Source organism: Gorilla gorilla, chromosome X, assembly GCF_029281585.2.
Source record: "Gorilla gorilla gorilla isolate KB3781 chromosome X, NHGRI_mGorGor1-v2.1_pri, whole genome shotgun sequence".
Lineage (NCBI taxonomy): Eukaryota > Metazoa > Chordata > Mammalia > Primates > Hominidae > Gorilla > Gorilla gorilla.
The window spans coordinates 29,194,485-29,221,385 of record NC_073247.2 but is presented as its reverse complement, the minus strand read 5'-3'; the positions used below and the strand labels follow the sequence as shown (position 1 = coordinate 29,221,385).

The following is a 26,901-nucleotide window of genomic DNA, read 5'->3' as shown; positions in this document are numbered from 1 at the left end:
ACAACCATCCTGTAAAAATGTCTGCCAGTATCTAATAAAGCTGAACAGATATAAGCCCTATAACCCCAAACTTCTATCCCTGGCTTGTGGTACATTTTTATGATAATGGCTCCCCAAGGAATCATGCCTCCCTATGTCCACATCCCTTTATACTGTAACACTGCCACTCCTCTGAGCAAGAGATGGATATCTCTTTAACTGCTCTGAATTCACGTCTGGCCTTGTGACTTGTTTTAACCGATAGAGTATGGCAGAACTGATTTCCCAGAGTTCTAGCACATAGGCCTTAAGAGGCCTGGTAGCTTCTGCCTTTGTCCTCTTGGACCCAGCCATCATGTAAAGAAGTCCAGAATAGCCTAATGGACAGAGAGGCTGCGTGAGAAAAAGAGAGGTAACCAAATTTTTTTTTTTTTTTTTGAGATGGAGTCTCACTCTGTTACCCAGGCTGGAGTGCAGTAGCACGATTTTGGCTCACTGCAACCTCCGCCTCCCAGGTTCAAGCGATTCTTGTGCCTCAGTCTCCTGAGTAGATGGGATTACAGGCGTGCACCAACACACCCAGCTAATTTTTGTATTTTTACTAGAGATGGGGTTGGCCAGGCTGGTCTTGAACTCCTGACCTCAAGTGATCCATCCACCTCGGCCTCCCAAAGTGCTGAGATTACAGGCATGAGTTACTGCACCTGGCCGAGAGGTAACCAAGTTAATACCTAATACCAAAATCCCAGACATGTGATTAAAACCATTTGATCTTTCCTGCCCAGTCCAGCTAGATGAGTGAGCTCAACTGATAACACATGGAACAGAGGTCAGTTGTTCCCAGCAAGCCCTGTTCAAATGCCTGACCCACAGAATTACATGCAATAACATGGCTGTTGTTTTTAAGTCACTAAATGTGGGGGTAGTTTATTAGGTAGCAATAGATAACCAAAAATGAATATATAGCCAAATAAATGCATACATATTTTACCAAAAGGGACATGTACAAGAATGTACGTAGCAGCACCATTTAAATCACCAATCTGAAAACAACTCAAATGCCCATATACAATCGAATGGATCAATTATGGTATATTAGTAAAATGGAATATTATTCAGCAATAAAAATGACCAAATTACAAGGATGATTCTCACAAATGTAATGATGACCAAAAGAAGCCAGACTCAGGACTGGGCGCAGTGGCTCACGTGTGTAATCCCAGCACTTTGGAAGGCCGAGGCAGGCAAATCACCTGAGGCCAGGAGTTCAAGACCAGCCTGGCCAACATGGCAAAACCCCATCTCCACTAAGAATACAAAAATTAGGCAGGTTTAGTGGTGAATGCCTGTAATCCCAGCTACTCAGGAGGCATGAGAATTGCTTGAACCAGGAAGGTGGAGGTTGCAGTGAGCTGAGATCGCACCACTGTAATTCAGCCTGGGTGACAGAGCAAGACTCTGTCTCAACAACAACAACAAAACATTAAAAAAAAAAAAAAAAAAAAAAAGAAGAAGCCAGACTCAAATGAGTATATACCACATGCTTCCATCTATATAAAGAAGTTCAAAGACTAATCTAGGGTGTAGAAGTCAAGAAAGTAGTTACGTGATTGTGTGGGGGTTGGGTAGCAGTACAAGAAGGCAGGATGGGAAACTTACGTGGCCCTGATCATGTTTTATTTCTTGTTCCAGGTGCCAGTTACATGGGTGTGTTTACTTTGAGAAAATGTACTGAGTCATATAATTTGTATACCTTCCTGTAATGTATACTTCCAAAAAAGCTTCTATAAGAAGATTAAACCACTGTCCCCTTCTTTAAGAAAAATATTTTTCTTATATTTTAAAATCACCTACAGAATTTTTTAAAATGCAGATTAAAACAACAACAACAACAACAACAACACAGTCTGAGTAAACATCTCTGGGCTGGAACCCAGCCACCTGTGGCTCTGAAACTCCGTAAGTGATTCTGATGCAGTGAGCCTGGGTTGAAGTATTAGGTCATTAGCAGAAAGTGCTGTTTCATTTTATCATTATCATATTTCCTCTCAAAAACATTTTTGCCAAGGAATATGAAGCATAAACAACTGTCTTCGAATTGCAGTTATCTAAAAGAAAAAATGGCAAAGTACCCACTTCCACCCACTCCCCACTCCTTAGGTTTGGCTATTTCACCATTCAGAAGGCTTCTACAGATCATTAAATGCTTTAATTAGTTTCATACATATGCACTTAGCTTAAATCATGCCCATTAAAACACCATTCTTTTACCACTTCACTTTGAAGGGTATTTACAAGATTATTTAAAAGATGCTCCTAGATGCCATACACATTTTAATGAGAGCAAAAAAAAAAAAAAAAATGGTTGGCCCAAATTAAAGCAAAATTAGCGTTTAAGTCTGGCATCTGTCTTGGAGATAATAACACGCAGATCTTAATTTGCAGGAGAAATACATGGTTGTAAAAAATTATAATTTTAAAATCATTTTTGAACTACACCTCCATTGCCTGCCTCTGCTTCAGAATGACTAGATGATAGGTAGACAGACAGACAGATCAAAGAGAAGAGAGGCCGGGTGCAGTGGCTCATGCCTGTAATCCCAGCACTTTGGGAGACTGAGGCAGGCAGATCACGAGGTCAGGAGTTCAAGACCAACCTGGTCAACATTGTGAAACCCCATCTCTACTAAAAATACAAAAAATTAGCTGGGTGTGGTAGCAAGCACCTGTAATCCCAGATACTCAGGAGGCTGAGGCAGGAGAATCGCTTGAATCCAGGAGGCAGAGGTTGCAGTGAGCCAAGACCGTGCCACTGCACTGCAGCCTGGGAAACAGAGCGAGACTCTGTCTCAAAAAAAAAAAAAAAAAAAAAAGAGAGAGAGAGAGGACAGAAAACAGATACAACGGGGCCAACTGTGTTTAATTTGCCATTTTCCCCTAGATCTGCTGCATGAAATACTCAAAATATTTTGATCTCTCAGCACAAAAGTTTTGTGAATGAAAAATAAAGTTCCCTTGATCTTGGTTCCAAGATGGCCGAATAGGAACAGCTCCAGTCTACAGCTCCCAGTGTGAGCAATGCAGAAGACGGGTGATTTCTGTATTTCCAACTGAGGTACCGGGTTCATCTCACTGGGGCTTATTGGACAGTGGGTGCAGCCCACGGAGTGTGAGCAGAAGCAGGGCTGGGCATCGCCTCACCCAGGAAGGGCAAGGGGTCAGGGAATTCCCTTTCCTAGCCAAGGGAAACTGTGACAGATGGTACCTGGAAAATCAGGACAATCCCATTCTAATACTGCACTTTTCCAATGGTCTTAGCAAATGGCACACCAGAAGATTATATCCCACGCCTGGCTTGGAGGGTCCCACGCCCACGGAGCCTGGCTCACTGCTAGCACAGCAGTCCAAGATTGAACTGCAAGGCAGCAGCGAGGCTGGGGGAGGGGCATCCACCATTGCTGAGGCTTGAGTAGGTAAACAAAGCAGCCGGGAAGCTTGAACTGGGTGGAGCCCATTGCAGCTCAAGCAGGCCTGCCTGCCTCTGTAGACTCCACCTCTGGGGGCAGGGCATAGCTGAACAAAAGGCAGCAGAAACTTCTGCAGACTTAAACATCCCTGTCTGACAGCTTTGAAGAGAGTAGTGGTTCTCCCAGCACAGAGTTTGAGATCTGACAACGGACAGACTGCCTCCTCAAGTGGGTCCCTGACCCCCGAGTAGCCTAACTGGGAGACAACTCCCAGGAGGGGCCGAATGACACCTCATACAGCCGGGTACCCCTCTGAGACAAAGCTTCCAGAGAAAGGATCAGGCAGCAACATTTGCCGTTCTGCAATATTTGCTGTTCTGCAGCCTCTGCTGGTGATACTCAGGCAAACAGGGTCTGGAGTGGACCTCCAGCAAACTCCAACAGACCTGCAGCTGAGGGTCCTGACTGTTAGAAGGAAAACTAACAAACAGAAAGGACATCCACACCAAAACCCCATCTGTAGGTCACCATCATCAAAGACCAAAGGCAGATAAAACCACAAAGATGCGGAGAAACCAGAGCAGAAAAGCTGAAAATTCTAAAACTCAGAGTGCCTCCTCTCCTCCAAAGGAATGCAGCTCCTCGCCAGCAACGGAACAAAGCTGGACAGAGAAGGACTTTGACGAGTTGACAGACGTAGGCCTCGGATGATCGGTAATAACAAACTTCTCCGAGCTAAAGGAGGATGTTCGAACCCATCGCAAAGAAGTTAAAAACCTTGAAAAAAGATTAGACGAATGGCTAACTAGAATAAACAGCGTAGAGAAGACCTTAAACGACCTGATGGAGCTGAAAACCATGGCACGAGAATTACATGACGCATGCACAAGCTTCAGTAGCTGATTCGATCAAGTGGAAGAAAGGGTATCAATGATTGAAGATCAAATGAATGAAATGAAGCGAGAAGAGAAGTTTAGAGAAAAAAGAGTAATAAGAAATGAACAAAGCCTCCAAGAAATATGGGACTATGTGAAAAGACCAAATCTGCGTCTGACTGGTGTACCTGAAAGTGATGGGGAGAATGGAACCAACTTGGAAAACACTCTGCAGGATGTTATCCAGGAGAACTTCCCCAATCTAGCAAGGCAGGCCAACATTCAGATTCAGGAAATACAGAGAATGCCACAAAGATACTCCTCGAGAAGAGCAACTCCAAGACACATAATTGTCAGATTCACCAAAGTTGAAATGAAGGAAAAAATGTTAAGGGCAGCCAGAGAGAAAGGTCGGGTTACCCACAAAGGGAAGCCTATCAGACTAACAGCGGATCTCTCGGCAGAAACTCTACAAGCCAGAAGAGGGTGGGAGCCAATATTCAACATTCTTAAAGAAAAGAATTTTCAACCCAGAATTTCATATCCAGCCAAACTAAGCTTCATAAGTGAAGGAGAAACAAAATCCTTTAAAGACAAGCAAATGCTGAGAGATTTTGTCACCACCAGGCCTGCCTTACAAGAACTCCTGAAGGAAGCACTAAACATGGAAAGGAACAACCGGTACCAGCCACTGCAAAAACATGCCAAATTGTAAAGACCATCGAGGCTAGGAAAAAACTGCATCAACTGACGAGCAAAATAACCAGCTAACATCATAACGACAGGATCAAATTCACACATAACAATATTAACTTTAAATGTAAATAGGCTAAATGCTCCAATTAAAAGACACAGACTGGCAAATTGGATAAAGAGTCAAGACCCATCAGTGTGCTGTATTCAGGAAACCCATCTCATGTGCAGAGACACACATAGGCTCAAAATAAAGGGATGAAGGAAGATCTACCAAGCAAATGGAAAACAAAAAAAAAGCAGGGGTTGCAATCCTAGTCTCTGATAAAACAGACTTTAAACCAAGAAAGATCAAAAGAGACAAAGAAGGCCATTACAAAATGGTAAAGGGATCAATTCAATAAGAAGGGCTAACTATCCTAAATATATATGCACCCAATACGGGACACCCAGATTCATAAAGCAAGTCCTTAGAGACCTACAAAGAGACTTAGACTCCCACACAATAATAATGGGAGACTTTAACACCCCACTGTCAACATTAGACAGATCAACGAAACAGAAAGTTAACAAGGATACCTAGGAATTGAACTCAGCTCTGCACCAAGCAGACCTAATAGACATCTACAGAACTCTCCACCCCAATCAACAGAATAAACATTCTTCTCAGCACCACATCACACTTATTCCAAAACTGACCACATAGTTGGAAGTAAAGCACTCCTCAGCAAATGTAAAAGAACAGAAATTATAACAAACTCTCTCTCAGACCACAGTGCAATCAAACTAGAACTCAGGATTAAGAAACTCACTCAAAACTGCTCAACTACATGGAAACTGAACAACCTGCTCCTGAATGACTACTGGTACATAACGAAATGAAGGCAGAAATAAAGATGTTCTTTGAAACCAATGAGAACAAAGACAACATACCAGAATCTCTGGGACACATTTAAAGCAGTGTGTAGAGGGAAATTTATAGCACTAAATGCCCACAAGAGAAAGCAGGAGAGATCTAAAATTGACACCCTAACATCACAATTAAAAGAACTAGAGAAGCAAGAGCAAACATATTCAAAAGCTAGCAGAAGGCCAGAAATAACTAAGATCAGAGCAGAACTGAAGGAAATAGAGACACAAAAAAACCCTTCAAAAAATCAATGAATCCAGAAGCTGGTTTTTTGAAAAGATCAACAAAATTGATAGACTGCTAGCAAGACTAATAAAGAAGAAAAGAGAGAAGAATCAAACAGACGTAATAAAAAATGATAAAGGGGATATCACCACCGATCCCACAGAAATACAAACTACCATCAGAGAATACTACAAACACCTCTACGCAAATAAACTAGAAAATCTAGAAGAAATGGATAAATTTCTGGACACATACACCCTCCCAAGACTAAACCAGGAAGAAGCTGAATCTCTGAATAGACCAATAACAGGCTCTGAAATTGAGGCAATAATTAATAGCCTACCAACCAAAAAAAGTCCAGGACCAGACAGATTCACAGCCGAATTCTACCAGAGGTACAAAGAGGAGCTGGTACCATTCCTTCTGAAACTATTCCAATCCATAGAAAAAGAGGGAATCCTCCTTAATTCATTTTATGAGGCCAGCGCCATCCTGATACCAAAGCCTGGCAGAGACACAACAAAAAAAGAGAATTTTAGACCAATATCCCTGATGAACATTGATGCAAAAATCCTCAATAAAATACTGGCAAACCGAATCCAGCAGCACATCAAAAAGCTTATCCACTACAATCAAGTCAGGTTTATCCCTGGGATACAAGGCTGGTTCGATATATGCAAATCAATAAATGTAATCCAGCATATAAACAGAACCAAAGACAAAAACCACATGATTATCTCAATAGATGCAGAAAAGGCCTCTGACAAAATTCAACAGCCCTTCATGCTAAAAACTCTTAATAAACTAGGTATTGATGGGACATATCTCAAAATAATGAGAGCTATTTATGACAAACCCACAGCCAGTACCCTACTGAATGGACAAAAACTGGAAGCATTCCCTTTGAAAACTGGCACAAGACAGGGATGCCCTCTCTCACCACTCCTATTCAACATAGTGTTGGAAGTTCTGACCAGGGCAATCAGGCAGGAGAAAGAAATAAAGGGTATTCGATTAGGAAAACAGGAAGTCAAATTGTCCCTGTTTGCAGACGACATGATTGTATATTTAGAAAACCCAATTGTCTCAGCCCAAACTCTCCTTAAACTGATAAGCAACTTCAGCAAAATCTCAGGATACAAAATCAATGTACAAAAATCACAAGTATTCCCATACACCAATAACAGACAAACAGAGAGCCAAATCATGAGTGAAATCCCATTCACAATTGCTTCAAAGAGAATAAAATACCTAGGAATTCAACTTACAAGGGATGTGAAGGACCCCTTCAAGGAGAACTACAAACCACTGCTCAAGGAAATAAAAGAGGACACAAACAAATGGAAGGACATTCCACGTTCATGAATTGGAAGAATCAATATCGTGAAAATGGCCATATTGCCCAAGGTAATTTATAGATTCAATGCCATCCCCATCAAGCTACCAATGACTTTCTTCACAGAATTGGAAAAAACTACTATAAAGTTCCTATGGAACCAAAAAAGAGCCCGCATTGCCAAGACAAACCTAAGCCAAAAGAACAAAGCTGGAGGCATCACACTACCTGACTTCAAACTATACTACAAGGCTACAGTAACCAAAACAGCATGGTACTGGTACCAAAACAGAGACATAGACCAATGGAACAGAACAGAGTCCTCAGAAATAATACCACACATCTACAACCATCTGATATTTGACAAATCTGACAAAAACAAGAAATGGGGAAAGGGTTCCCTATTTAATAAATGGTGCTGGGAAAACTGGCTAGCCATATGTAGAAAGCTGAAACTGGATCCCTTCCTTACACCTTATACAAAAATTAATTCAAGATGGATTAAAGACTTACATGTTAGACCTAAAACCATAAACACCCTAGAAGAAAACCTAGGCAATACCATTCAGGACACAGGCATGGGCAAGGACTTCATGACTAAAACACCAAAAGCAATGGCAACAAAAGCCAAAATTGACACATGGGATCTAATTAAACTAAAGAGCTTCTGCACAGCAAAAAAACTATCATGAGAGTGAACAGGCAACCTACAGAATGGGAGAAAATTTTTACAATCTACCCATCTGACAAAGGGCTAATATCCAGAATCTACAAAGAACTTAAACAAATTTACAAGAAAAAATCAAACAACCTCATCAAAAAGTGGGCAAAGGATATGAACAGATACTTCTCAAAAGAAGACATTTATGCAGCCAACAGACACATGAAAAAATGCTCATCATCACTGGCCATCAGAGAAATGCAAATCAAAACCACAATGAGATACCATCTCACACCAGTTAGAATGGTGATCATTAAAAGTCAGGAAACAACAGGTGCTGGAGAGGATGTGGAGAAATAGGAACACTTTTACACTGTTGGTGGGACCGTAAACTAGTTCAACCATTGTGGAAGACAGTGTGGCGATTCCTCAAGGATCTAGAACCAGAAATACCATTTGACCCAGCCATCCCATTACTGGGCATATACCCAAAGGATTATAAATCATGCTGCTATAAAGACACATGCACACGTATGTTTATTGCGGCACTATTCACAATAGCAAAGACTTGGAACCAACCCAAATGTCCATCAATGATAGAATGGATTAAGAAAATGTGGCACATATACACCATGGAATACTATGCAGTCATTAAAAAGGATGAGTTCATGCCCTTTGTAGGGACATGGATGAAGCTGGAAACCATCATTCTGAGCAAACTATCGCAAGGACAGAAAACCAAACACTGCATGTTCTCACTCAGGTGGGAATTGAACAATGAGAACACTTGGACACAGGGTGGGGAACATCACACACTGGGGCCTGTTATGGGGTTGGGGGAGGGGGGAGGGATAGCATTAGGAGTACACCTAATGTAAATGATGAGTTAATGGGTGCAGCACACCAACATGGCACATGTATACATAAGTAACAAACCTGCACGTTGATCACATGTACCCTAGAACTTAAAGTATAATAATAATAATAATAATAAATAAGGTTCCCTTTACTAAGCTACTGTTGCGTACCGATAGATTGTAGTTCAGAAAAGGCATTCAACAAATGAATATTGAATGAATTCTAATTCAGCTTTTGGAAAAGTGAAAAAATTAAATGATTGATTTAGTTGACACCATCCAGAGAGGGAAAAAGGCCACTTGAACTAATGTTGCCAGTTGTTGGGTGTCAAATAAACAAAAGAGGTAGGCATCTTTTTAATTTCATAGTGTTCTCCCATCTTCAGAATTTACAGCTCTTGATGAAGACAATTCAATATTTAATGACACATTTGAAAAGACTAAGCTTTTTACTTACCTAGCTCTTCCTTATGTATATGTGTGTAGTTTTCCAACATGAAGGAAAAGAAGGTGGATAACTGGACAAAATAAAAAAAACATTAATAAATTAGTGAACCCCAAACAGCTACTGTGGCAAATGCTGTTGGTGTTCCACCCGAGTGCCCTTACTCTTGTGGGGCATTTCTATCCCAGCTGCTGCAGGTGCTAAGGGTCACTTCTATGCCTGCCTCCAGAGGACTGCCTGCATCCAGAGCAACACAGGATAACACATGAACGCCCCTCCTGTGGGGCTGCCCAGAGATAACGACTGGCTGAAGTAATGGTTTAACAGCCCAGTCTCCCACCTCCCTTGCCTCTGCCAGGGACAAACTGTAGTGCATTTCACAATTGACAGCTCCAGATGGGATCAGGCTGAGGTCAGACTTCAAAAAGTACATCTTGGCCTAGCTTCTCCCCTGTCCTGTCTTGCATTCCTCACTCCCTTACAGGCTTTCCCTGAAAACACACCCTCAATAAGTCACTTGTACCAGAATCCCTGTCTCAGCCTCTGCTTCTAGGAAATCCAACCTAAGACAACTACCAAATTTTGTTCATTATGATCTCTTCTTTTCTTTTTTTTAAGATGGAATTTCACTCTTGTCACCCAGACTGGAGTGCAATGGCACGATTTTGGCTCACTGCAACCTCCGCCTCCCCGGATCAAGCGATTCTCCTGCCTCAGTCTCCCGAGTACCTGGGATTACAGGCACTCGCCACCATGTCCAGCTAATGTTTTTGTATTTTTAGTAGAGACAGGGTTTCAACATGTTGGCCAGGCTGGTCTCCAACTCCCGACCTCAGGTGATCCACCTGCCTCGGCCTCCCAAAGTGCTAGGATTACAGGTGTGAGCCACTGCACCCGGTCATGATCTCTTTTCTTTTTGGTGGTGAAATTAAGAGTTAAGGAATATTCTTAAATATCAAATATATTTTGGAAAGAAAGGAAGGGAAAGGTGGAACTTCACCAGCTTTCAAGCCACAATCAGGGTACTGGCTCTATGGCCACCAGGTATCTGCAAAGACCTGCATTTGTACAGCACAAATAATTTCTTTTTCAAGCCCTGCCTCTCATGAAAAGTAAACACTTTATCAATCTGGGAGTAGATCTGGGAGTTGGGAATTGAGAGAAGGAAGACTTTCCATACAGTTATCAAAATGTATGATTTTAATGCTGTTGATGATGGGTTTGTCCGTTAACAGTCAATAGAAACCACAATCAGACATCACTTCACACCCACTACGATAGCTATAATCAAAAAGAGATAATAACAAGTATTGGCAAAGATGTGAAGAAATTGGAGCCCTCATCCACTGCTGGTGGGAAGGTAAAACGATGGAGCTGCTTTGGAACACAGTTTAGCAGCTCCTCAAAAAGTTAAGCACAAAGTTACTACATGACATTCCACTCACAGGTCTATACCCAAGAGAACTGAAAACATATGTTCACACAAAAACTTGCATACAAATGTTCACAGCAGCATTATTCATAATAGCCAAAAGGTGGAACAACCCAAATGATCCATCACCTGAGGAATAGATGACCAAAATGTGGTCCATCCATACAATGGAATATTCTTTGGAATGAGTAATATTAACTAAAAAGGAATGAAGTCCTGATACGTGCTACAACATGGGTGAACCTTGAAAGCATTATGCTAAGTAAAAGAAGCTGGGCCGGGCACAGTGGCTCACACGCCTGTAATCCCAGCACTTTGGGAGACCGAAAATGCAAAAATTAGCTGGGCGTGGTGGCACATGCCTGTAGTCCCAGCTACTCAGGAGGCTGAGGCAGGAGAATCGGTTGAACCTGGCAGGCGGAGGTTGCAGTGATCCGAAATCGCGCCACTGCACTCCAGCCCGGCGACAGAGCGAGACTCTGTCTCAAAAAAAAAAAAAAAAAGAAGCCAGACATCAAAGACCACATATTATATGATTCCATTTATATGAAATGGCCAGAATAGGTAAATCCATAGAGACAGAAAATAGATTAGTGGTTGCCAGGGACTGGGGGAAGGAAATGGGGAAATGACTGCTAATGGGTACGGAGTTTAGGAAGCGGGAAATGAAAATGTCCTAAAATTGATTGTGGGGATGTTTGCACAACCCTGTACATATACTAAAAACCATTGAATTGCACACTTTAAGTGGGTGAATTAGATGGCATGTGAATTACATCTCAATAAAGAATCAATAGAAAATAATGTACTGGTGCTGGAATGTGTCTAAAGCATACCAATTTGGGATTCACTCTACCTGTATATTTATCACTATATTCTACAGTGCTTAGAAAGACAGCCTATGCTGAGGTTCCTAATCTAGACAAAGGGAGCATCTGACTGAATCACAGTATATCATTTTTCTAGCTGCCAAAAATAAATCTAGCAACTTAGTTCTTTTTGGAATGTTCTTAATTATCTTTAAATATTATAATGTGATACACAGATATATGATTGCTAAAAACTACAAATAATATCAAACAAAAATGAGAAGTCCCTCTTAACATCCCAACCCACACCCACCAATACCATTCCTGTCCTCAGAACTAACTACTGTAAACAATTTCCTGTGTATCTTTTTCCAGACTTTTGCTGTATGTTTCATGTTCTTTCACATAAATGAGATAAACTCTACATATTGTTTTACAAGTTGATTTTTTCATTAGCAACTATATTGGAGATCTTTCTAAGATCTGTTTATTGTTAAAAGTACTTTTTTAAAATTAATGAGCATTAAAACTAGATTTATGTATTCTTTAAAAAGGCCTTCCTTGGCCAGGTGCGGTGGCTCACGCCTGTAATTCCAGAACTTTGGGAGGCCAAGGCAGATGGATTACCTGAGGTCAGGAGTTCGAGACCAGCCTGGCCAACATGGTGAAACCCTGTCTCTACTAAAAATTTAAAAATTAGCTGGGTGTGGTGGTGGGTGCCTATAATCCTAGCTACTCGGGAGGCTGAGGCAGGAGAATCGCTTGAACCCGGGAGGCGGAGGTTGCAGCGAGCCGAGACCGTGCCATTGCACTCCAGCCTGGGTGACAAGAGTGAAATTCCATCTCGAAGAAAAAAAAAAAAAAAGGCCTTCCTCACCCATGTATATTTTCTTCTAGAGCTTGCAGAGGTTTGTTCCTAGGAAATTCTGCCATTTTTTAACTCCTTGAAGTATTTTTTCTTTTATAAAATGACAACTTTATTTCCTATTAAGGCATCTGCCCCAAAATAGAATAAGACTATTTTTATTAGTTAACCAGATGTTGGGCAGCCCTCTTAAAAATGTGAACTTCAAAACGGAAAAACACCATCCTTTTCCCAAAGCACACTCTCTCTCAATAACTAGTTCCAAGACAATGTCATGACATGCTCTATTAAAGCCTTTCACCAAGCTTCCTCAGCTTAAAATGGACCCAAACTTTCATTCTTTCAATAACAAGGGGTAAAGAGAATCATTTTATCAAAAGAAGAGAAAAGCTTGCAAAACAGACCTGCATTTGGCCTTGTTCATCAGCATATTCGATGGACTGGAAGATGGTGAGGGCATAGTGTTGTCTGGCCTTCAGTCGAGCTTTGTAACCTCGGTACCAGTTCTGGATGATCAACGCAGCTCTCAGTGCTGCAGACCCGCAGAATATGAAAGTCAAAGAAAAACAGTTACTATGCACCTGTTAGGAGAAGTAGGTGCTTCAGTGGAAAAAAAAAAAAAAAAAGCAGTCCACCTGGATTCCTAGGTTCTAAGAATATTAAAACACCAAACAATGAGATTGACTTTTATGTTTTTTATAAAATGTCCTCGTGTCTCAAACACTCAGAGAATAATGATGGCACAGCCATTAGGAACAGAAGTTTTGGAGTAAGACTGCCTGAACTTGAATCCTAGCTCTGCTAATTACCATCTATGTTACTTTGGGTAAGTTATTAAAACTCTCAAAACCTCAGTTTCCTCATCTGTAAAATAGGAATAATAACAGCACCTACCTTTGGCATGGCTTAAGCATAGTAAATCTATGAATCTATGTATACCCTATGAAGTAGCAATTCCATTCTTCACCACGTACCCCAAAGCAATTCTCACACAGTCCATCAAGGAGACATATGGGGATGCAATTGCTTCTTTGTGGCAATAGGAAGTTTGATACAAATAGGCCTGGCTGCCTATCACTAGGAAAGAGAATCTGTATTTTTGGTGGGTGCACACCACGGAGTAGCACAACACAACTGGAAGCAATAGATTAAATAAACCCATAGCAACCTAACCAGTAGGTCTTAAAAACATAGTACTTCCATTGGAATGGTTATTAAAAAGTCAGAGACAGAATGAAATACTACTTTAATCAATAAAACTATATAGATACAAAACCACATTTCATAAGAACATATACAAAGGGAAAGATGCACACAACACATAATGGACCGGTTATTTATAGGGGAGTGAATGAGCGTGGGGTACATGAAGAGAAGGGAATAAACTAATTAACATAAGAAGGGGTCTTGCACAGACCAATGATGATAATGTTCAATGAGCTGATGGAAACGTGTGATTCACACCACCTTCTGCACCTGAGATTCGATTGATAAAATGCAGGTGGATAAAGAAACACACCCCCTCCCTTACAGAGTTTCTATGAGGATGAAATGAGATGTTACAAGGGGAAGAGTTTAGCCCAATGCCTGGTAAAAAGCACATGCTAAGTAAATGGCAACTGGAAGTATTGTCTTGTTTGTGGACTATCTAGGCAGACTGTCTCTCTTCTGGGGAAGATAGCCTTTGAGCCATCTTGTAGTTTCATCATATTGAAGAAAGAAATCAGGTAAGAGATAATGAGATTTAAAATACAGTCTCTTATGCCTCCTCGAGTTTTAGAGTGAAGAGCAATCAACACCAGCTGGCTCCTTTTATTCATGCTATCATTTTTCCCAGTTGGTGCATAAAAAATAAGAGTTGACTATAACAGGAACGATGTGAGTTCTGAAAGCAGGGGTCCAGCCCCCAGTCTCAGCATCCTCTGGTTTAGTACTGCTGCAGTACACAGAATATCCCAGGACCTAGTCGTCTGGCAAGGTTAATTTATTAGCTTCCCCAAGGCTCTTGGGTTCCAGGGACTCTTTCCATTATTCAGGTTCCAGAAAACCCCAGGAAACAGACCCAACATCACGTATCATGAGCTTTATAGGGAAAAACCACAGGAAGAAGAAATAGAGTGACATGTTGTGGTGTTATAATATACAAAGGATTTGGCTGTGTCCCCACCCAAATCTCATCTTGAATTGTAGCCCCCATAATTCCCACGTGCTGTGGGAGGGACCTGGTGGAGGTAATTGATCATGGGGGCGGTTTCCCCCATACTGTTCTGGTGGTAGTGAATAAGTCTCATGAGATCTGATAGTTTTATAAGGGGTTTCCCCTTTCACTTGGCGCTCATTCTTTCTTGTCTGCCACCATGTAAGACGCACCTTTTCCCTTCCACCATGATTGTGAGGCCTCCCCAGCCATGTGGAACCATAAGTCCATTAAACTTCTTTTTCTTTATAAATTACCCAGTCTCGGTTATGTCTTTATCAGCAGTGTGAAAACAAACTAATACAAGATAGATAGATATATATATATGTAGAGAGAGAGAGAGAGAGAGAGAGAGAGAGAGAGAGAGAGAGAGAGAGAGAGAGAGAGAGAGAGAGAGAGAGGTTTTCATCCATGGCCCTGATACAGTCTTTTGTTATGATGTCGGGTATGTTAGGCCTCAGGGGCAGCCTCTGACCTCCTGTCCTCCTTTCACCTGCCCCAAGGCTCTAATCTTCCCCTGACTTTCTGATTATGGGCTTAAGGCTCTATGCCCTAGGGGAAGAAATGCTGTTGTCTTGAAGCCTTCATAAAAACCCAAGAGAACCGGGTTCACTGAGCTTCCGGATAGCTGAACAGTGGAGGTTCTGGGAGGGTGGCCTGCCCCTTCCCCCCTGCCTCGCCCTATGCATCTCTTTATCTGTTTCCTTTGCAATACCCTTTATAATAAACCAGTAAATGTAAGGAAGTGTTTCCCTGAGTTTTGTGAGCTGCTCTAGTAAAATAATGGAACCCAAAGAGGGGGTCATGGGAACCCCCAACTTGAAGCTGGTCAGTCAGAAGTTCTGGAGGTCTGAACTTGCAACTGGTGTTGGGGTGGGGTGGGTAGGCAGTCTTGGGGACTGAGCCCTCGACCTGTGGGATGTGACACTATCTCTGGGTAGATAATGTTAGAATCTGAATTAGAGGACACCCAGCTGGTATCCGCTGCTTGGTGTGTGGAGAAAAGTCCCCACACATTTGGTCACAGAAGTCTTCTGTGTTGATGATTGCTGTGGTGTGAGAGTGGAGAAGAAAAATGGTTAGGGGAGAAAGATTTTCCCTACACACATCTTCAGCCTTGCAAAGCAAATAATTGGCAGTGGCATGGCTGAAATCTGAAGTGTTCTCACAATACCATGATGGAGGCTCTAGGGTCACCTGAAAGGCCTGTTCTGTGGGACAGTCGCTATCATGATGAATCACCCTCTGGCCTCAGGGGTTCTCATACTCACAAGCACAATGGTGCCTTTCCAGTGCCACTTCCTAGGCACTTACAAAGGACCATGCATTGATTAGTCCTGCAGTCCTCACAACACTGCGAAGCTGACAGAGACTGAGGAACTCACTAAAGCTCACTTAGCTGGTAAATGGAAATAGTGAGAATTCGAACCCTGGTCTGACTGACTCCATAGCCCAAGCTCTTAACCTCCATAGAGCTATTGATCTTTTCTGTGCCTCTGCTTCTTCATCTGCACAATGATGTTGTGGAATAAATGATCACTGAAGTCTCTTCTATTTGGTATTAGCAACATCAATAACAAATAAACAAGCTTGGCCAAGTGCGATGGCTCACGCCTGTAATCCCAACACTTTGGGGGGCAGAGGTGGGCAGAACACTTGAGGTCAGGAGTTCGAGACCAGACTGGCTAACATGGTGAAACCCCACCTTTACTAAAAATACAAAAATTAGCTGGGCACGGTGGTGCACGCTTGTAATCCCAGCTACTTGGGAGGCTGAGGTGGGAGGATCACTTGAACCTAGGAGACAGAGGTTGCAGTGAGCCAAGATCACCACCACTGCACTCCAGCCTGGGAGACAGAGCAAGACTCCATTTCGATTAAAAAAAAAAAGAAATAACTGAGCTTATTATTATTTCTCTAATAATAGAACAAAATAACTATCATATGTTAAGGGTCTATTACAAGACATTTGGTCCCCACAAGCATCATCATCTCCATGTTACACATAAGGAAATTTTGAGTTCAGAAAGGCGAGTCTCTTGCTCCAAGTCACTTACTTAGTATGAACTCAGGTCCTCTGGCTCTTTCCACTCCAGTCAGTTACTTCATTCCCTAACCTATGTGTACCTTTCCTTCCTTTGAATAATAATGGACGCCATTTATTTATTTATTATTTTTTTTTTTTGAGTCAGAGTCTCGTCTGTAGCCCAGGCTGGAGTGCAGAGCCACGATCTCGGCTCACTGCAACCTCCGCCTCCTGGATTCAAGCAATTCTCTGCCTCAGCCTCCCCAGTAGCTGGGACTACAGGCGCCCACCACCACGCTCAGCTAAGTTTTGTATTTTTTGTAGAGACAAGGTTTCACCATATTGGCCAGGCTGGTCTTGAACTCCTGACCTCATGATCCACCCGCCTCAGCCTCCCAAAATGCTGGGATTACAGGTGTGAGCCACTGCGCCTGGCCATTCACCATTTCTTGAATGCCTACTAAGTGGCTGGCACTAGCTGGACACCTGACATCTACTGCCACTTCTCCTCCCTGATGTGGAGAAAGAGGCAAGCTAGGCCCCCTCCCATCTCTGCCTGGCTTCCATCCCCACCCCACTCTCCAAGGGAGGAGCTGCTGTTTTGTATATAGCACACAATACGTTCACTGGGTTCCACTGGGAGGGGTGTAAACTGTGGCATAGGAGGTTTATAAACACCTATGGTCCCCTCTGTCTTCTACTTCCTCTTCTACTCCAAAGTCAGGAAATGGAACTGCCCCACCCCACCCCAGCTTGGGAAGCAGCCATCTCTGCCTATGCTTATACTCCTGTACCTGAGCACACATGCCACTTATTAAGCTATCAGGTCTCAACTCTAACCCCACCCTTCCCTAGTCAGCACAGTGGTGCTCAGGCTGGGACTTTGCAGACCCCATTTCAGCTTTGTCAGTTGCCCCCTGTGAGGCTCTGCCAATAGGGGTGGGAAAGGCAGACTGCAAGGCTGGAGGAGGGACTAGGGACACACTCCTTCCTGTCTGCTTCCTGTTCCTGACAGTGTAACCTAGCAACTGCTCTTCACCCCAGGTAACAGTCGTTGGATCCAGTTTGCAGTTCATCCAGCACTTGCAAAGCCAGTCTCATGGCAGCCCTGGAGATACCAGCACCAGCTGAGTGCACCACTTCTCAGAGGTCTGGGCTTCAGTTCTGTGGGACCCTCCTTGCAAGTTTCTCAACCGGAATAATTCCACTCTTTTCCCTTTGTTCTCTCAGCTCTAGGGTGGTAACTTCCCTGCAGTTACTATAGTTTTTTACATTCAATTCTCTCTGTTCAAATCACTCTGTGGTTTCTGCCTCCTGACTAGACTCTGCCCGATGAGCTCGTCTCAGAGGGGTGGGAAAAATAGGTCCTGCTAAGACCTCAAGCCTCCAATTTCCTGCAGGCTCCAACTCATGCCATCATTAGAGCTCTACGTTGAGATTTGGGGTACTTGTGCAGCAGCTAATAAAGCGGACTTTGATCCACATCCTGCTGTTGTCCCTTGGGCATACATTTCCCAAAGAAACCTCTCCAGGAGAGGGAAGGAGCCCAGCAAGGTTGGGCATACCAATATCAGACCTCCAAAACCTCACCTAATTCCTAAGCCCCATCCACCACAGGACAGCACTAGCCAGCTGAGGACCCTCCCCTGGAGAAGAAACCTCCAAAATAGCAAAGGGTAGAATGCAGGCATGATAGACCCTACCCGAGGGGTTGCTGGCCCCCATAACCCCCCACCCTGCCCAGAGAGTTGAAGATCTGCGTCATCCAGTTCTAAACTTATTGGACAGCTTAGATCTACTTCTGGTCCTGCTGCTTCATCTGATAACAGGGCTTCTCTTCCCGGTCACATTGATTCCATGCAGAATAAATGAATGAATGCATGAATGAATGAATAAATGCATGCTATTGAGGAGCATGTGTAGCAAGGGTCTTCTATTTTTGTTTCTAGACAGAAGCAACAGCATAGATTCAATAAGTCACCTGGCCAATTTTCTGTGCCCAGTAGGTGGTTTCTCTATTGCCAAGCTGGTTTTTTGTTTTGTTTTAATAGATTCTTTTCTCTGGTGGCAATCACTATCATGGTATCTTGCAAGAAATTAAATAGTCATGTACGGGGTTAGTGAGCAAGACAAATAATGAATTCAGAGTGATTGCTTTGTGCCAGGCATTGTGCCTGGTGCTTTATGTGGATCATCTACTTCAACTTGATTTGATTTCATCCTCCTCCCAACAATCCTCTCAAGTGTGACTGTCCCTATTTTACAGATAAGGAAACTGGGGCTCAGAAACGACATGTCTGGGGTCATGTCACTTGTCAGAGGGACAATGCAGAGTCAAATCCAGTTATCTGTAATTTCAGAACCTGGGCTCATCCTCATTTTGCTATATACATGGCATTTGGAATCAGCCATAAAAAATGAGACGGGGCCAGGCGCAGTGGCTCAAGTCTTTAATCCTAGCACTTTGGGAGGCCAAGGCAGGTGGATTGCCTGAGCTCAGGAGTTTGAGACCAGCCTGGGCAACATGGCGAAACCCTGTCTCTACTAAAAATACAAAAAATTAGCCAGGCGTGGTGGTGCATGCCTGTAATCCCAGCTACTTGGGAGGCTGAGGCACATGGCATGAGAATCACTTGAACCCGGGAGGCAGAGGTTGCAGTGAGCCAAGATCATGCCACTGCACTCCAGCCTGGGCAACAGAGCAAGACTCTGTCTCAAAAAAAAAAAAAATCAGATGGTATATAGAATAGCATCTCCTCCCACACCTTCCCCCCCTCACATTCCCTATCTCTTTACCTGTTCTACTGTTCTCTGTAGCACTCTTGAGCATCTGACATTGTCTACAGTTATATGTGTATGGGTTTATTGTCCATTTTCCCCTATTAGCTAGGAACTTCATTTTTTTCATTGCTGCATCCGCAGCACCTGGGGCAAGGCCTGGAAATGTATTATATATTTGTTGAATGAATGATTGAATGACTGAATGAACACCTTCTAGGGGTGTTGTAATAATACATAATAATGTATTAGTAATCTGTTGACATAGGTATTAGTAATATATTAATTGATTCATATAAAATGCTTAGCATATTGCCTGTCATATAGGAAGCACTCGATAAATGGGAGATACTTTTTTAAAAATTGTCTCTCTCCAGGCTAACAAATTCCAGTTAAGTCCCAAAGACTTCCTAATTATACATAATATTTCATTAGAAATTTCACAAATTATGACTGCACATGGTGGTTCACGCCTGTAACCCCAGCACTTTGGGAGGCCGAAGCAGGTGGATTACCTGAGATCAGGAGTTTGAGACCAGCCTGGCCAACAAGGCAAAACCTCGTCTCTACTAAAAATACAAAAATTAGCCGGGCATGGTGGTGGGCACCTGTAATCCCAGCTACTTGGGAGGCTGAGGCAGGACAATTGCTTGAACCTGGGAAACGGAGGTTGCCGTGAGCCGAGATCACACCACTGCACTCTAGTCTGGGTGACAGAGTGAGACTCCGTCTCAAAAAAAAAAAAAATTCACAAATTACTGTGGACAAACAGGCTACCATCTCCGAACACAACAGCCTAGAGCAAGAAGAGCCCGGGCAACTGAGGTGCATGCAGTTAGAGCCTGCAGCTTTTGCTCAGACATCACCTTTGCGGGAGGCCTTTCCTGACCACCCCTTCTTACATGGTCTCCCCTCCCCTCATCGCCTATCTCCTTCCTTATTTTTTCTCCATAGCACTTATCACCATGTGATATTTACTTCTTTGTCATTGTCTGTGTCTTTCCACTAGAATGTAATCTCTATAAGAGCTGGGATTTTGATCTGTTGAGTTAGCTGCTGTATTTCCTGAGCCTGGAATAGTCCCTGGAACACAGCAGGAATAAATATTTGTTGAACAAATGAAATGACTGTTTAGTTAAGACTTTGTGTCTTACATTTCTCTTTGTGCTGGCTGGTAGAGTCTTTACGTTTGGTTTGGTTTTGGTTTTTAAATAGGAGTTTATTTGACAGATAGTTCTTCAAACAAGACATTTCATATTCAGAATGATAAGGTATTTAAAGGCTCTCTGCTTTTGAAATTCTTCTGGCAGACGCCTCCCAAGGAAGCAGCAGGATTAGCGAATATTTAATGTACCTTTAAGGGGCCTGGCATCCAGGCAAGAAGAGACCCAGGCACAAGTGCGACACAGCTGATTAAAATGAATTCGAATGAACTGGAAAGAAAATGAATCCTCTAATAGCAAAAGGCTTTAAGCGAAGAGGAGAAGCATCTATAACCTCAGCTGTTCAAAGCATGATGAGAAGAGGGTATGGCTGAACTCTGGCCTAGGACCACAGTCTTCATTACTGTTATTTTTGTTTACAGATATTCTATATCTGCCATCTGCCAGAATGTGCGGCTGTCCCAGTGAGACTTCTAACTTCACTGGAAAAACAGCTCAAAGCACATGCCCAGTGAACATGAGACAGACACAAAGCCTGCTTGTTGGGCAGCAAGCAAGGCAGACACCTTATGAGGCTCGCTCAGCCACATACTCTGGCAGCCCTGCAGAGCAAGGCCACAACACAGAGGCCTTGTCCCTGGGAGACACTTTTCTGAAAGAAGAGAGTAAAGTGTGAAGTCCAGTCTCCAAACAATGTCAGGCATTTGAAACACAACTATCACTTTCCCTAAGGGACAAAAGAGATCATAATTGTGTCATTCTCAGGAACCTCTGGCCTTCCAGTGAGACAAGAGTGAGAATAACAGGTCATTTCTACAACATTCTATGTACTTACTCTCCTACCCACCAACCCCATCCACATGGGGTAATAAAAATAAGTTCTGACTTTGTCATTGGGATACTTCCATTTGGGCCCTGACTTACCCAGTTGCCAGCTAAGTAACCTCAGGCAAATCAATGAAACTCCGAGGTCCTCAGTTTCTCATGTAAACAATGAGAACTTTGGATTGTGTGATCTCTAAGATTCTTTCCAGTTACCAAATACTCTAACTCATCCATCTACTTGTTTTTAGTGCCATTGCTGCAGCCCGCCTATCACTGTACATAGAAAAGCTGAAAATAACCATCCAAGGGCACGATATGATGTGCAAAACTGAACACTCAAACCAGAAACTTCTGGACAAAGGAGACAAATTCTAAAGGCTATTTGAAAATAAATCAATCAATCGGAATCATCCCCGTAGAAAAATACAAGTTACTAATATCTCTGGCTTTTCCATCAAGGAATTGTAGCCAAAGTTTGCTAGCAATTGGTTTGGGAACACTAAACATTTCACATATTAATTTTTTTAATTGCCTAAAATATGACTAAGGTGTATGATCTGTTAACTGGTTCAAGTGACAGCCAACAAAAGATGGAGGGAAGATGGATGGGGAAGAAAGGGAAGACAAGAGAGGGCTGGCTCAGACTTCACCACCACGCAGTATATCCATGTAATAAAAATGCACCTGTATTCCCAAAATCTATATAAAACTGGAGGCTGGGAGATAGAGACACATGTGAAGTATCTAAGGCTCAGAGGTTTCAAAGAAGACCAAGCAATCAGAGAATAGGATGATAATCATGAAGATTCCAGAGGTCGGGCTTTTCCAGGTGACCATGGGGGCCAGTAAATGGGAGTGAGCAGCTGAAGTTGAGGAGATGAGGGCGTTTCTGGGGCTCAGGAGATCAAGGAACTCAGACACCAAAGCATTTGGGGCTTATTCACATGTACAGTGAAGATACCCAGTATGAGGCTCAAAGTGGGTGGAGAGTCTTCAATGAATGAAGTTGGTAGATGGCAAAAACAAGAAAGGGCTAAAAAATGGTACTACCAAAGGACATAAGCCTAGGTTGCCACCACTACAAACTTGGTAAACTTATCTCAGGATGTACAGGATTAGGATTTTTTCTTTTGAAAAAAATTTTTGTTTTTTTTTTTTGAGACGGAGTCTCACTCTGTCACCCAGGCTGGAGTGCAGTGGCGCGATCTTGGCTCACTGCAACCTCCGCCTCCCAGGTTCAAGCAATTCTCCTGTTTCAGCCTCCCGAGTAGCTGAGATTACAGGCGCACGCCACCATGCCCGGCTAATTTTTGTATTTTTAGTAGAGACGGGGTTTCATCACGTTGGCCAGGCTGGTCTTGAACTCCTGCCCTCAGATGATCTGCCCGCCTCAGCTTCCCAAAGTGCTGGGATTACAGGCATGAGCCACTGCGCCCGGCTGAAATATTTTCAAATGTATGAAAAAGTAAAGATAGTATAATTGTTAATAACTAGTCTCTCTTTCTCTCTCTCCATATACCATCATGATTTCTTCAGTCTCCTTTATTCTGGAACAACTCCTCTGCCTTTCTCTTCAATGACACTGAAATTTTCAAACAGTACAGGCCAGTTGATTGTAAAACATCCCTCAATCTGGATCCGTCTGCTCTTTTCCTCGTGATGAGATTCAGGTTGTGTATTTTGGCAGGATAAGTGGTATGTCTTTCTCAGTGCATTAGGACATCAGAAGGCATGTGGTGCTCATCTGTCTCATTATCACTGAACGAACCTGGATCACTTGGGTAAGGTGGTGTCCATGTGAACTTCTCTACTGTAGAAGTGTTTTCCTCTTTACAATTAATAAACAGTTTGCAGGAACACGCTTTGAGACTGTGTATATATTCTGTTCTCCAAAATATCCATTGATGATTTTTGCTTAAATCAATTATTTCTATGGTGGTTGCAAAACAGTGATTTTTGAACTCATTTCTTCTACATTTATTAGGATTAGGATTTTTAAATGGCCCATTTAAAGCCCTATTTGATTCAACAGGGCAATGGAACAACATGAAGATGACATAAAGCCATCTCATGAAAGGTTCCTTAAGAGTTGTCATCCTTGGACTGGGTGCAGTGGCTCATGACTGTAATCCTAGTACTTTGGGAGGCCGAGGCAGGCAGATCTCTTGAGCCTAGGAGTTCACGACCAGCCTGGGCAATGTGATGAAACCCCATCTCTACAAAAACTATAACAATTAACCGGGCATGGTGGCACACACCTGTAGTCCCAGCTAGTTGGGAGGTTGAGGTGGGAGGATCACTTGAGCCCAGGAGGTTGAGGCTGCAGTGAGCCTTGATGGTGCCACTGCACTCCAGCCTGGGTGACAGAGTGAGACCCTGTGTCAAAAAAGAAAAAAAAAAAAAGATGAGTTGTAATCCTTGGCTATATCACTAGTTCAAGAAAATGTGATGCTTCATTTATACCATACCAAAATAATAGGCCAACTCAATAAAACACTCAGACCAAGAGAATAGTTTACAAGTAACTGTTAACCTTCCTACCATATTATGTTTTGCCAATTTTCCAAAAGAATTATTATGAATACATCAATTTTTAAAAACTATTGTATTCTTAAGTATGTAAAAGAAATTTTGCTATATAAAAGAATTCCTATCATTTTAAATTATTAAAATAGTCTCTCATAGGAAATGTGTCCTATTCAATAATTCAATAATAACCTTTAATCTTCACTCAGGAAATAATATCTTGACTGTAAATTCTGTTTTATGTCTCCCTCGTTATTAATTACTAATCTGTGTTATATTGCCACGTTCGTTCATCCAAGGTCAAATACGATCCGCATTAAATTTTTGTCTTTTGCAGCTGCTAAAAGCTAATGAAATATAAAGCCATAATCATATAAGAAAAGCGTTCTGAATATGGGAAATAACTGGCAATTGGGGCTGAGGGATTGTCCTTTCTTGCACTTAGTTGCAATAGGTCTCTCTGTAACAAGATTTCCTAACAATTAACATGACCCAACTGGAAAGCTGGCTTCTTTGTGAATTTCCTAGTAAAGCTGGAAGCCAGTAAAAATCATTTAAACAAAGAGGTGGTTCTGCTCTCTTTGGGTGTTGTGTTGTGTTGTGTTGTGTGTGTTTTTGTTTTTTCTTTTTTGAGACAATGTCTTGCTCTGTTGCCCGGGCTGGAGTGCAGTGGTACGATCATGGTTCACTGCAGCCTCCACCTCCTGGGCTCAAGTGATCCTCCTGGGCTCAAGTGATCCTCCTGCCTCAGCCTCCTATGTAGCTGGGACTATAGGTGCGAGCCACCATATCCAGCTATTTTTTTTTTCCTTTGGTAGAGACGAGGTATTGCTATGTTGCCCAGGCTGGTTTCAAACTCCTAGCCTCAAGTGATCCTCCCGCCTCAGCCTCCCAAAGTGCTGGGATTACAGACATGGCTACTACACCTGGCCTTTCTGCCTTCTAAAGGTTCACGATTCTAAAATGGATATCTAAATAGCCCCTATCAGAGTCTCAAAATACTTGAAATTTTTAAAGCAAAGGTAAATTAATCACACAGCAAATAAAAAGACGAAGATGTATTTAATTGGTGTAAAGAATAAAAAGGTTGTTGGGATGGGTTTGTTTTGTTTTGTCTGTTTCACACAGGCATTAAATGTGTTTGTAGTACCAACCCTATACAAACCTCCAGGCCAACACATTATCATATCAAACGGTGACTATTACCTAAGAATTGGTAGTGAGAGGAATCATGATTTCAGATGAAGAAAATGGTCTCCTTTTACAAAGAAAAGTACTTATTTAAAATGATTCCCAATAAAACAGGGATTAGAGCATATAATGTGGGCTGAAAATAAAGATTTGGAGTCTTGACACACTGATGTCAAAGCCATGGAGTAGATAAAGCATCCAAGAAGAGTGTTAGAGTGACAAGATCAGAGAGCCAAGGGGGAACCCAGAGGAGCCCCAACATTTAAAAGCCAGGAGAAAGTAGAGTCCACATAAATAGTTCATGCAGAGACCTAAAAGAAAAACCAGGAGAATGTGTTGCCCCTGAAGCCAAGGGCAATGAGTAGCAAGAAGGGAGTGGGCAGGAGTGCCAAAGACTGCCAGGAAGTGAGCAAAATCAGCACTGAAAATGCTCCATTGGACTTCGAGGTCATTCAAGAACCTGTCAGATCATCTTCCCTGGGCTGGTATCGATGAGGAGGTAGGAGACAGCGGTACAAATGCACCCCTAAGGAGCGAGCTTGAAGGGAAGGAGAGAGACGAGAGGAACTGGAGGGGACGAGAGGGCCAGAGAAGGCTTATTTTAAAGGGAAGGAAAGAACAGTTACAAAGGGCAATTTTGGACAACTGGGAAATTCTGAATATGGACTACATGTTAGATAATGTTACACTATCAATGTTAAATTTCTTCAGGGTGATCTAGTATTGTAGTTATATAAGAGAATATCCCTCTTTTAGTAGATGCATGCTGAAGTACGTAGAGGTTAATTCCATAATGTCTACAGCTTATTTTCAAATTATTTCAAACGGGTGTTTATGTACTATTCTTTCATCTTCTCTGTAGGTTTGCAATTTTCAAAAATATTTGGGGAGGAAAACAAAAGCAAAACAAAATGGCTTGAGAAAAAAATATATATATATATATACAAACCAAAAAAAAAAAAAAAAAGGAAAAAGGAAAAAAAGAGGAAAGTCACTGAGCATGTCAAGATACTGATGAGCAATAGCTAGGGGAATGAGCAGGAGAGGCAGAAGGAAAATCAATGCCCTCCCCTACCTACCCCTCCCACAGCTACAGAGCATACGGATAGTCTTAGAGGGACAATGGACTTGAAAGAGCATCTTCTCTGTCTGCAGTTCATTGAGGAGGAAAATGAGGACGGTCTGAGTTCACAGGGATTTTCAATATACCCTACGGTGGCAGTAGACTGCTTGATGGCTATGATAACCTAGAACCCTCTGACAAACAATAGCAAGAAGAATGGCAAGAGGCCCTCTAAACTTGGAGAAAATTCTTTAGGGAACACCAAAGATGAAAGATTTTCATTTGTTATTTTTCCATGAAGGTCTCAAACTGAAATATACATCACAGTAAAGGACTTCAAATTGGGAGTAAGGAGATGGGGATGGAGAGCCAGGAGGGGTGCTCTCAAGCAGCTGTGAATGGCTTGATTGTTCAATTTTTTTTTTTTTTTTGAGATGGTGTCTCGCTCTCTTGCCCAGGCTGTAGTGCAGTGGTGTGATCTTGGCTCACTGCAAGCTCCGCCTCCTGGGTTCACGCCATTCACCTTCCTCAGCCTCCCGAGGAGTTGGGACTACAGGCGCCCGCCACCACGCCCTGCT

At 42.5% G+C, this 26,901-nt stretch overlaps 1 protein-coding gene across 2 annotated transcripts in view; it reads right to left on the bottom strand.

Moving 5' to 3' along the window:
* Positions 1–26,901, bottom strand: part of PPEF1 (protein phosphatase with EF-hand domain 1) — a 153,396-nt gene that overhangs the window by 85,237 nt on the left and 41,258 nt on the right. For both annotated transcript variants that reach the window (XM_055376684.2, XM_031005700.3), the window contains exons 7-8: positions 12,959–13,086; positions 9,461–9,521 (exon numbers count right to left, since the gene is read on the bottom strand). In XM_055376684.2, the coding sequence (XP_055232659.1) occupies positions 9,461–9,521; positions 12,959–13,086 (189 nt within the window). The remainder of the gene's footprint in view (positions 1–9,460; positions 9,522–12,958; positions 13,087–26,901) is intronic.